General features: G+C 51.3%; 1 protein-coding gene across 4 annotated transcripts in view; it reads right to left on the reverse strand.

Moving 5' to 3' along the window:
- The window catches only part of LOC140390330 (uncharacterized), a 48753-nt gene that overhangs the window by 14701 nt on the left and 21384 nt on the right, over nt 1-12668 (reverse strand). For all 4 annotated transcript variants that reach the window (XM_072475399.1, XM_072475397.1, XM_072475396.1 and 1 more), the window contains exon 6: nt 3518-3637. In XM_072475399.1, coding sequence (XP_072331500.1) covers nt 3518-3637 — 120 coding nt within the window. The remainder of the gene's footprint in view (nt 1-3517; nt 3638-12668) is intronic.

Here is a 12668-nt window from a genome sequence, read left to right on the forward strand (position 1 = left end):
AAGGTGAAGGCAATAGCCAGAAACTTTTTTTGGGGGGTGGGGCCAGGGCTCGATAGCAAAATTGAGTAGAAGGCAGGCATGTGTTCGGCTTGTGCAAAGGTTCAAAACATTGCCTCCCAGAGGAATTGCCAGAAGGACCATGGCAGAGTTCGTGTAGATTATGCCAGGCCATTCGACAGACGAATATTTCTCATTGTGGTAGATGCGCACTTGAAGTGGCCGAAGTCACCATTGTGAAGATTACGCCCTCTGTGAGAGCAACAGAAAGGCTGAGATTTTTCCATTCTTTGGTTCCCCTGAACAATTCGTTATTGACAATGGGTCACAGTTCATTTTGCAAGAATTCACCAATTAGGTAAAAGAGAATAGAATCCAACACATCTTATCCACCCCTGATCATCCTACCAAAAATAGGCTGGCTGAAGGGTTTGCTCTGGCAATGAGGCATTCATTGAAGGTAACTTGTGAATAAGGATCATTGTCTGAACGACGGAACCAAATCCGGGTGACATACAGGAATACAACACATTCGACACGTTGATCAACTTTTAGCAACTTGAACTAGTGTGCCAGAGGCAAAGTCAATCGAGAGTCTGCAATAAACTGCGCCAAGTGAAGACCTAGACATTCCTGGGAACGTGACAACACCAGAAATTATGGTGGGAGACAGTACCCCAGTTAAGGACACTTCGGGCGGGACTCTCTCAGCCCAAGCCGGGCCGAAGAATCACCGGGACGGGCGCGACTCACGCAATGACGCTCGAAAGCCGGTCCGCCGATTCTCCGGAGAGCGGAGAAGCGGCGTCATCGCGGCGCCGGTCGGAGGCCGCTCTACACGGCTCCCCCGCTGATTCTCCGCCCGGGATGGGCCGAGCGGCCGTGCACAAAATCCGAGTCCCACCGGCGCCGTCCACGTGTGCTCTTACCCGGTGGGACTCGGATTTTGTGCACGGCCGCTGGTGTGCATGCATCTGGGGGCGGTCTGGTGGAGGGGGAAAGGGAGGGGGGTCCAACCCTGGGGGGGGGGGGGGGGGGCCTCCGCTGTGAAGGAGCTGGGGGACTCTTTTGTTCCATGCCGGCCCCTGTAGCCCTACGCCATGTTGCGTTGGGCTGGTGCGGAGAAGGGATCCACTGCCCATGCGTGCATTGGCCCCGGTCCCACTGCGCATGCGTGCATTGCCGCCGGTCCCACTGCGCATGCACGCGTTGCCGCCGGTCCCACTGCGCATGTGTGCATTGCCGCCGGTCCCACTGCGCATGCACGCGTTGCCGCCGGTCCCACTGCGCATGTGTGCATTGCCGCCGGTCCCACTGCGCATGCGTGCATTGCCGCCGGTCCCACTGCGCATGCGTGCATTGCCGCCGGTCCCACTGCGCATGCGTGCATTGGCCCCAGTCCCACTGTGCATGCGTGCATTGGTGCCGGTCCCACTGCCCATGCGTGCATTGGCCCCGGTCCCACTGCGCATGCGTGCATTGGCCCCGGTCCCACTGCGCATGCGTGCATTGGTGCCGGTCCCACTGCCCATGAGTGCATTGCCGCCGGTCCCACTGCGCATGCGTGCATTGGCCCCGGTCCCACTGCGCATGCGTGCATTGGTGCCGGTCCCACTGCCCATGCGTGCATTGCCGCCGGTCCCACTGCGCATGCGTGCATTGGTGCCGGTCCCACTGCCCATGCGTGCATTGGTGCCGGTCCCACTGCCCATGCGTGCATTGGCCCCGGTCCCACTGCGCATGCGTGCATTGGCCCCGGTCCCACTGCGCATGCGTGCATTGGTGCCGGTCCCACTGCCCATGCGTGCATTGCCGCCGGTCCCACTGCGCATGCGTGCATTGGCCCCGGTCCCACTGCGCATGCGTGCATTGGTGCCGGTCCCACTGCCCATGCGTGCATTGGCCCCGGTCCCACTGCCCATGTGAGCATTGCCGCCGGTCCCACTGCGCATGCGTGCATTGCCGCCGGTCCCACTGCGCATGCGTGCATTGGTGCCGGTCCCACTGCCCATGCGTGCATTGGCCCCGGTCCCACTGCGCATGCGTGCATTGGCCCCGGTCCCACTGCGCATGCGTGCATTGGTGCCGGTCCCACTGCCCATGCGTGCATTGCCGCCGGTCCCACTGCGCATGCGTGCATTGGCCCCGGTCCCACTGCGCATGCATGCATTGGTGCCGGTCCCACTGCCCATGCGTGCATTGGCCCCGGTCCCACTGCCCATGCGTGCATTGGCCCCGGCCCCACTGCGCATGCGTGCATTGGCCCCGGCCCCACTGCGCATGCGCAGACCCGCGCTACCCATCTGACGCTGGGATCGGCAGCTGGAGCGGCGTGCATCGAGAGAATCCCACCCGAAGTGTCCTTAACTGGGTCGCTCCAGTGCCGTGCTGGGCCCCTAAATGGGTCAGAATCGCTGCTCCTGAGGGCATGTTGACGGCGTTGAGAAACGTGACGGCGTCAACACTTAGCCTCAGGATCAGAGAATCCCACCCTTCGTCTCCGAACACTACATCGACTCCAGTTGAGCAACTAAAGACGACGTCCAAACTAAACCAAAAACACCAGACGTTACAGTCAACATGAAAAGTAAGAAGCCGGAGGTTCACCGACAACCACACAGACGTTGACATCCTCTGAAATGTCTAACTTATTGACTGTTGAGTTTATTCTGTTGTACATATTCTGCAGGGTTCTCTGTGGAATTCACCGGTAGTGCACCCACACCCGGGGGTTTCCCAACAATAGGAAACCCCATTGGCCGGCTGCGGGAAGGGAGAATCCCGCCCATTGTAAATTTTGATTGCAAACGTTATATTGTGTTTCATTACAGGAACCTCAAATGTAAAGGGGGAGGAAAGTGTTGTATATTCATGTTTATTCCACGTTGGAACAAGGTCACTTTCAGAGTCCGATCATGTGACATACTGATGACATCATCAGCGCGGGGAAATGAGCAGTCTATCCGAACAGCCTGTACAGTAAACATCTTTTCAATAAAGCTTTTGTTTGTTCCTTTCATAGAATTTACAGTGCAGAAGGAGGCCATTCGGCCCATCGAGTCTGCACCGGCTCTTGGAAAGAGCACCCGACCCAAGGTCCACACCTCCACTCTATCCCCATAACCCAGTAACCCCACCCAACACTAAGGGCAATTTTGGGCACCAAGGGCAATTTATCGTGGCCAATCCACCTAGCTTGCACATCTTTGGATTGTGGGAAGAAACCGGAGCAAACCCACGCACACTTGGGGAGGATGTGCAGACTCCGCACAGACAGTGACCCAAGCCGGAATCGAACCTGGGACCCTGGAGCTGTGAAGCAATTGTGCCATCCACAATGCTACCGTGCTGCCCAACCTTTGTGGTTGGCCAACCTAGCCTTTAAGTACACCAAACTCACCAATTTCTCCCCCTCATCCCCTTCCATTTTAAAACTAACCTCATCAATTCCCCACCCCACACCTTAACCATAAGGCTTTTGATAGTGTGATCTGAATATATAATCTGCATCTGAACTTACGCTTGGCAATCTCATTTAACTTTTTTGTGTCACAGGCCTTCATACGGCAAATCGAAAATAAGAGTACCATTATCAGGAAACACAAAAACACCAACGTGAACACGGTTACTTCAGAAGTTCCTGTTGAAAAAGCAAAAAAGGAACAGAATTAGATACATTCATGGATTGGAAAGTAAAAGTCACTGCTATTTCATCGACCACTGTGTCTTTTCCAATAGATTCTCTTGTATCGCTGGAGTGAATGGGAGATTTGGCTGAGCACCAAATTCTCCACCCTCGTTAGCAGCAGGACCCGGGTAGAATCGCAACAGAGAATCCTGGCCAATATACTTGATATATTTTGATGACATATTTTTATTTTTAAAATGCCTTTGAAAAGGCTCATGGTCCATGTAAAAGCCTGTGGAGTCAGGGAACAAGTAACAGAATGGTTGGAAAGTTGCTCAGATTTGGTAGGAAGCATAAGAAGGTCACATACTGTTTGGAAAATAGAAGTTAAATGGGACAGAGCAGCAAAGGAAGCCAGGGGTACAAATATAAAAATCACTCAAACTCACGACACTGATTAATAAGGCCTTTAGGGCAGCATGGTGGCGCAGTGGGTTAGCACTGCTGCCTCACGGCGCCGAGGTCCCAGGTTCGATCCCGGCTCTGGGTCACTGTTCGTGTGGGGTTTGCACATTCTCCCAGTGTTTGTGTGGGTTTCGCCCCCACAACCCAAAGATGTGCAGGCTAGGTCAATTGGCCACGCTGAATTGCCCCTTAATTGTAAAAAAATGAATTGGATACTCTAAATTTATTAAAAAAAGAAGGCCTTTAAAATAAAGTGTGCTGAGGGCCATTAGAAGAGGAATACAGTTGAAATGCTGAGACGTTATTTTGAACATGTATTAAATTTTGGGTCGACCATGCTTGGAGTGCTGGTCACCTCATTAAAAAAAAATGACAGAAAGGCTGTGAACGTACAAAATTAATTGGTAAGAATTATAACAGAACTGAAAGGTTTAAGCTGTGAGGAAAGGCTGGGGTTCTTCGATAGAGTAGATGCAATGAATGTTTCCCACTTATGGACAAAGTCTGGGATCATAAATATACAATTTAATAAGAATTCAAGTAAATATGGGTAACTACAAAGACATGAGGGAGGAGCTGGCCAGAGTTGATCAAAAGGAGCCGAGCAGGGAAGGCAGCGGAACAGCAATGGCAGGAGCTTTTTGGGGTTATTCGGGAGGCACAGCAGAAATTCATCCCCAGGAGGAGGAAACATACTAAGGGGAGGACAAGGCATCCATGGCTGATGAGGGAAGTCAAGGACAGCATAAAGCAAAAGAAAAAGCATAAAAAGTGGCGTTGATTAGTGGGAAGCCAGGCTCCATGGGAAGCCAGGCTTAGTGGGAAGCCAGAGGATTGGGAAGCCTTTAAAAGCGAGCAGAGGACAACTATAAATGCAATAAGGGGAGAGAAGAAGAAATATGAATGTAAGCTAGCTAGTAATATAAAAGACGTTAGGAAGAGTTTTTTTTCAAATCTATAAAAGGTAAGAGAGAGGCACAAATAGACACTGGACCACTGAACACGAGGCTGGAGAAGTAATAATAAGAAACAAAAAAATGGCAGAGGAATTGAATAGTTACTTTGCATCAGTCTTCACAGTGGAAGACACCAGTGGGATGCCAGATCTCCAGGAGAATCAGGGGGCAGAGGTGAGTGCTGTGGCCATCACTAAGGAGAAGGTCCTGGCGAAACTGAAAAATCTGAAGGTGGATAAATCATCTGGACCGGTTGGACTACACCCCAGGGTTCTAAAACAGATAGCTGAGGAGATTGTGGACGCTTTCAGGAATCACTGGAGGCAGGGAGGGTCCCAGAGGTCTGGAAAGTGGCTAATGTAGCACCGCTGTTTAAGAAGGAAGGGAGGCAGAAGACAGGAAATTATAGGCCGATTAGCCTGACTTTGGTCATTGATAAGATTTTAGAGTCCATTATGATGAGATTGCGGGGTACTTGGAAGTGCATGATAAAATAGGACTGAGTCAGCACGGCTTCGTCAAGGGGAGGTTATGTCTGACAAATCTGTTAGAATTCTTTGACGAGGTAACAAGGAAGTTTGACAAAGGCGAACCAGTGGACGTGATTTATTTAGATTTCCAGAAGGCTTTTGACAAGGTGCCGCATCGGAGACTGTTAAATAAGTTAAGAGCCCATGGTGTTAAGGGTAAGATCCTGGCATGGATAGAGGATTGGCTGACTGGCAGAAGGCAGAGAGAGGGGATAAAGGGGTCTTTTTCAGGATGGCAGCCGGTGACTAGTGGTGTGCCTCAGGGGTCGGTGCTGGGACCACAACTTTTTACAATATACAGTAACGATCTAGAAGAGGGAACTGAAGGCAATGTTACTAAATTTGCAGATGATACAAAGAGTGCAGATGATACAAAGATCTGTAGAGGGAGCAGGGGGGCTGCAGAAGGATTTGGACAGGTTAGGAAAGTGGGTAAAGAAGTGCAGATGGAATACAATGTGGAAAAGTGTGAGGTTATGCACTTTGGAAGGAGGAATGGAGACATAGACTATTTTTCAATGGTGAAATGCTTAAGAAATCAGTAGCACAAAGGGACTTGGGTGTCCTTTTTCAAGATTCTCTTAAGCTTAACGTGCAGCTTCAGTCGGCAGTTAGGAAGGTAAAGGCAATGTTAGCTTTATGTCGAGAGGGCTAGAATACAAGAGCAGGGATGTACCTCTGAGGCTGTATAAAGCTCTCATCACAATACTCCCCATTTGGAGTATTGTGAGCAGTTTTGGGTCCTGTATCTAAGGAAGGATGTGCTGGCCTCGGAAAGGGTCCAGAGGAAGTTCAAAGAACGATCCCTGGAATGAAGAGCTTGTCGTGTGAGGAACGGTTGAGGACTCTGGGTCTGTACGCATTGGAGTTTAGAAGGATGAGGGGGTAATCTTATTGAAACTTACAGGATATTGCGAGGCCTGAATAGGGTGGACGTGGAGAGGACGCTTCCACTTGTAGGAAAACCTAGAAGCAGAGGACACAATGTCAGACTAAAGAGACGATCCTTTAAAACAGAGATGAGGAGGAATTTCTTCAGCCAGAGGGTGGTGAATCTGTGGAACTCTTTGCCGCAGAAGACTGTGGAGGCCAAATTACTGAGTGTCTTTAAGACAGAGATAGATAGGTTCTTGATTAATAAGGGGATCAGGGATTATATGGGAAAAGGCAGGAGTATGGGGATGAGAAAAATATCAGCCATGATTGAATTAGAAGACAAAGCTGCCATCTACTGGCTGAATGCATGTATGGCACTATCAGTCATTGAGACTTCTGAAATGCGCACAAAATGTTCTGTCCTCCATGTCAGTTTCAGATATTCTGTCAATGCAGGAGTGTGCCGATACCGGCCAATGGCAGTATGGGATCAGTTCATGCAGTTCAGAATAATCTTGTTCAGCTTCCTTCTCGATAAAGAGGGACAGGTCATCCTTGACCAGTCAACAGACCAGGTAATAATAATAATAATCTTCATTGCCACAAGTAGGCTTCCATTAACACTGCAATGAAGTTACTGTGAAAAGCCCCTAGTCGCCACATTCCGGCGCCTGTTCGGGTACACAGAGGGAGAATTCAGAATGTCCAATTCACCTAACAAGCACGTCTTTCGGGACTTGCGGGGCACCCGGAGGAAACCCACGCAGACACGGGGATAATGTGCAGACTCCGCACAGACAGTGGCCCAAGCCAGGAATCAAACCTGGGACCCTGGCGCTGTGAAGCAACAGAGCTAACCACTGTGCGACCTTTCCACCGGCACCTTGCTGTGTTAAAGATGCCATATAAAATAGCTGTTACTGAACCGGGATAACATCTAGCCTTGGGTTGACAAGCAATGGGCAACATTGATGCCACACAGGTGATTAGCAGAGAGCTCAGGAGGGAAAACGCTTTCACCCAGAGGGTGCTGGGCACCTGGAATTCACGGCCTAATTTGTTGGTTGAAGCTGAAACCCTCAACTCATTTCAGAGGTACTTGGATCTGCATCTGAAGTGCTGGAACCTGCAAGGCTATGGACCAGGTGCTGGAAAATGGGATTAAAGTGAGCAGCCCGTTTCTTTGTCCTCTTTTCTCGCTGGTGCAGACACAATGGGCTAAGGGATTTCTTTCTGCACTGAAACTTTTTTATGTTCCATCCTTAATTTCCCACGAGAAGATTGTGGTGTGTCACCTTCTTGACAACTGAATGGCTTGCTGGGAAGTTTTAGAAGGGAATTTAAACAACTTTGTTTGGGCCTGAAGTCTCATCTGGAGCAGACTGGCCAAGGAGCGTGCACTTCATTGACTGAAGGACATTAGTGAACCAGCTGTTTGCAACAATTGATAGTTTCATTGCCACCATTATCGAGACAAGTTTTTTTATTCTTAATTTATTGAATTTAAATTCTAGTTGTCATATTGGGATTCAAACTCATGTCTTAGTCGAACCTTCTAGATTATGAATCCAGAGACAGACTTCCGGGTGCGGCGATGACCAGCTAAGTCGCACGTTTCGGCAGCTCCCGGTGGAACGGACTTTTGGGCTCTTAATAAGAGCCCCAACGGCAATTTTAACGGCTAGAAGCACTGTGCGGTAAACCAGAAGTGAATCCCCCCTGGAAACGGATGGAAAAAGGAGAGGGAAGTGGCCAGATTGCAGTGGATCCTTTGGAGCAGCGGCAAGGAAGGCAAGCAAGAACCAAGATGGCGTCGGAAGGTGGCAGTTTAATATGGGGCCCTGAACAACAAGAGTTTTTGAAATGTTGCGTGGAAGAACTTAAAAAGGAAATGAAGAAGGAGCTGTTGGCCCCGATATTACAGGCGATCGAAGGGCAAAAGGATGAGCAAAAGACCCAGGAGCGGGAGCTTCGGGTCGTGAAGGCAAAGGCTGCCGAGAACGAGGACGATATACAGGGCCTGGTGGTGAAGACGGAGATGCACGAGGCACACCATAAACGATGTGTGGAAACACTGGAGGTGCTGGAGAATAACACGAGGAGGAATAATTTAAGGATTCTTGGCCTTCCTGAAGGTGCGGAGGGAGCGGACGTCGGGGCATATGTGAGCACGATGCTGCACTCGTTAATGGGAGCGGAGGCCCCGGCGGGTCCGCTGGAGGTGGAGGGAGCATATCGAGTGATGGCCGAGAGCAGGAGAAATTCCTAGAGCCATAGTGGTGAGATTCCTCCGTTTTAAGGACAAAGAGATGGTCCTTAGATGGGCAAAGAAAACTCGGAGCAGTAGGTGGGAGAACACGTATCCGCGTATATCAAGACTGGAGTGCGGAGGTGGCGAGAAGGAGGGCGAGCTTTAATCGGGCCAAGGCGGTGCTTCACAAAAAGAAGATAAAATTTGGAATGCTGCAACTGGCAAGACTGTGGGTCACATATCAAGGGAGGCACCACTTCTTTGAGACGGCGGATGAGGCGTGGACTTTTATTGTGGAAGAAAAACTGGAATAAGCGGGTTATTAAAAAAGAACGTTTGAAACAAAGTGGTGGGGCGAGTATGGGGGGCGAAGAGGGGAGAAAAAGGGGGGAAGGATGAGTTTTATGTTATTAACCCTGCGATGCGGTAACTTTTCTCTCTTCCACAGGTGGTGGTGGAGGGAGGAAGGGAGGTGGAGGAGATGGGGCGTTGGCCATGGGGGGCGGGGCCAAAAGGGAAGCGCGGGCTTTGTTCCCACACTATGATAATCATGGCGGGAATAGGGAAGCAGGAAGGAGGGGGCGTCGCACGGTGCGAGCCGAGGTCACGGGGGGGTAGCCGAGGTCGGCCAGAGTTTGCTGACTTCTGGGAGCAACATGGGGGGTGTAACTACGCTAGTGGGGGATCTAGCGGGGGGGGGTGGGAGGGGGGAGTTACTGGATTGCTGCTGCTGGGGAGAGGGGGGAGCCGGAATGGGGTGGGGTAGGCGGGAGGGCACTGCCTGGGGGGGGACACAGCTGCGTGGGAACCGGGTGAGGAGCTGGAAAAAGGGGATGGCTAATCAACAAGGGGGGGGGGTAAAAAGCCCCCCAACCCGGTTGATCACGTGGAATGTGAGAGGGCTGAACGGGCCGATAAAGAGGGCACGAGCACTCGCACACCTTAAGAAACTTAAGGCAGACGTGGTTATGTTACAAGAGATGCACTTGAAACTTATAGACCAGGTTAGACTACGCAAAGGATGGGTGGGGCAGGTGTTTCATTCGGGGCTAGATGCGAAAAACAGGGGGGTGGCTATACTAGTGGGGAAGCGGGTTATGTTTGAGGCAAAGACCATAGTGGCGGATAGCGGGGGCAGATACGTGATGGTGAGTGGCAAATTACAGGGGGAGGCGGTGGTCTTGGTAAACGTATATGCCCCGAACTGGGATGATGCCAATTTTATGAGGCGCATGCTAGGACGCATCCCGGACCTAGAGGTGGGAAAGTTGGTAATGGGGGGAGATTTTAATACGGTGCTGGAGCCAGGGCTGGACAGGTCGAGATCCAGGACTGGAAGGAGGCCGGCTGCAGCCAAGGTGCTTAAAGATTTTATGGAGCAGATGGGAGGAGTAGACCCGTGGAGATTTAGCAGACCTAGGAGTAAGGAGTTTTCATTTTTCTCCTATGTCCACAAAGTTTATTCGCGAATAGACTTTTTTGTTTTGGGAAGGGCGTTGATCCCGAAGGTGAGGGGGATGGAGTATACGACTATAGCCATTTCGGATCACGCTCCACATTGGGTAGACTTGGAGATAGGGGAGGAAACAGAAGGGCGTCCACCCTGGAGAATGGACATGGGACTAATGGCAGATGAAGGGGTGTGTCTAAGGGTGAGGGGGTGCATTGAAAAATACTTGGAACTCAATGATAACGGGGAGGTCCAGGTGGGAGTTGTCTGGGAGGCGCTGAAGGCAGTGGTTAGAGGGGAGCTGATATCAATAAGGGCACATAAAGGAAAGCAGGAGAGTAGGGAAAGTGAGCGGTTGCTGCAAGAACTTCTGAGGGTGGACAGGCAATATGCGGAGGCACCGGAGGAGGGACTGTACAGGGAAAGGCAAAGGTTACACGTAGAATTTGACTTGCTGACAACGGGTGCTGCAGAAGCACAGTGGAGGAAGGCACAGGGTGTACAGTATGAGTATGGGGAGAAGGCGAGCAGGTTGCTGGCCCATCAATTGAGGAAAAGGGGAGCAGCGAGGGAAATAGGGGGAGTGAGGGATGAGGAAGGAGAGATAGAGCGGGGAGCGGAGAGAGTGAATGGAGTGTTCAAGGCATTCTATAAAGCTCGGCCCCCGGATGGGAAGGAGAGAATGATGTGCTTCCTGGACCGGCTGGAATTTCCTAAGGTGGAGGAGCAGGAGAGGGTTGGACTGGGAGCACAGATCGAGATAGAGGAAGTAGTGAAAGGAATTAGGAGTATGCAGGCGGGGAAGGCTCCGGGACCGGATGGATTTCCAGTCGAATTTTATAGGAAATATGTGGACTTGCTTGCCCCGATACTGCTGAGAACCTTTAATGAGGCGAAGGAAAGGGGACAGCTGCCCCCGACTATGTCGGAGGCAACGATATCGCTTCTCCTAAAGAAGGAAAAAGACCCGCTGCAATGCGGGTCCTATAGACCTATTTCCCTCCTAAATGTAGACGCTGAGATTCTGGCCAAGGTAATGGCAATGAGGATAGAGGATTGTGTCCCGGGGGTAGTCCATGAGGACCAAACTGGGTTTGTGAAGGGGAGACAGCTGAATACGAATATACGGAGGCTGCTAGGGGTAATGATGATGCCCCCACCAGAGGGGGAAGCGGAGATAGTGGTGGCGATGGATGCCGAGAAAGCATTTGATAGAGTGGAGTGGGATTATCTGTGGGAGGTGTTGAGGAGATTTGGCTTTGGAGATGAGTATATTAGATGGGTACAGCTGCTGTATAGGGCCCCGATGGCGAGCGTGGTCACGAATGGATGGGGGTCTGCGTATTTTCAGCTCCATAGAGGGACGAGGCAGGGATGTCCTCTGTCCCCATTATTGTTTGCGCTGGCGATTGAGCCCCTGGCAATAGCATTGAGGGGTTCCAGGAAGTGGAGGGGAGTACTCAGGGGAGGAGAGGAACACCGGGTATCTCTTTACGCGGACGATTTATTGGTGTATGTGGCGGACCCGGCGGAGGGGATGCCAGAGATAATGTGGATACTTGGGGAGTTTGGAGAATTATCAGGATATAAGCTGAACATGGGGAAAAGTGAGCTGTTTGTGGTGCATCCAGGGGAGCAGAGCAGAGAAATAGAGGACTTACCGCTGAGGAAGGTAACAAGGGACTTTCGCTACTTGGGGATCCAGATAGCCAAGAATTGGGGTACATTGCATAGGTTAAACTTAACGCGGTTGGTGGAACAGATGGAGGAGGACTTCAAGAGATGGGACATGGTATCCCTGTCACTGGCAGGGAGGGTACAAGCGGTTAAAATGGTGGTCCTCCCGAGATTCCTCTTTGTGTTTCAGTGCCTCCCGGTGGTGATCACGAAGGCTTTTTTCAAAAGGATTGAGAAGAGTATCATGAGTTTTGTGTGGGTCGGGAAGACCCCGAGAGTGAGGAAGGGATTTTTGCAGCGTAGTAGGGATAGGGGGGGGCTGGCGTACTACTGGGCCGCCAACATCTCAATGGTATGTAAGTGGATGGGAGAAGAGGAGGGAGCGGCGTGGAAGAGATTGGAGAAGGCGTCCTGTAGGGGGACTTGCCTACAAGCCATGGTGACGGCGCCGTTGCCGTTCTCACCGAAGAAATACACCACAAGCCCGGTGGTGGTGGCTACTCTGAAAATTTGGGGGCAATGGAGACGGCATAGGGGAAAGACGGGAGCCTCGGTGTGGTCCCCGATAAGAAATAATCATAGGTTTGCTCCGGGGAGAATGGATGGGGGATTTGGAACATGGCAAAGAGCAGGAGTAACACAATTGAGAGATCTGTTTATAGATGGGACTTTTGCAAGTCTGGGAGCGCTGACCGAAAAATATGGGTTGCCCCAAGGGAACGCATTCCGGTATATGCAACTGAGGGCTTTTACGAGGCAACAGGTGAGGGAATTCCCGCAGCTCCCGACGCAGGAGGTGCAGGACAGAGTGATCTCAAAGACATGGGTGGGGGACGGT

The sequence above is a fragment of the Scyliorhinus torazame genome, chromosome 14 (assembly GCF_047496885.1).
Source record: "Scyliorhinus torazame isolate Kashiwa2021f chromosome 14, sScyTor2.1, whole genome shotgun sequence".
Taxonomy (NCBI): domain Eukaryota; kingdom Metazoa; phylum Chordata; class Chondrichthyes; order Carcharhiniformes; family Scyliorhinidae; genus Scyliorhinus; species Scyliorhinus torazame.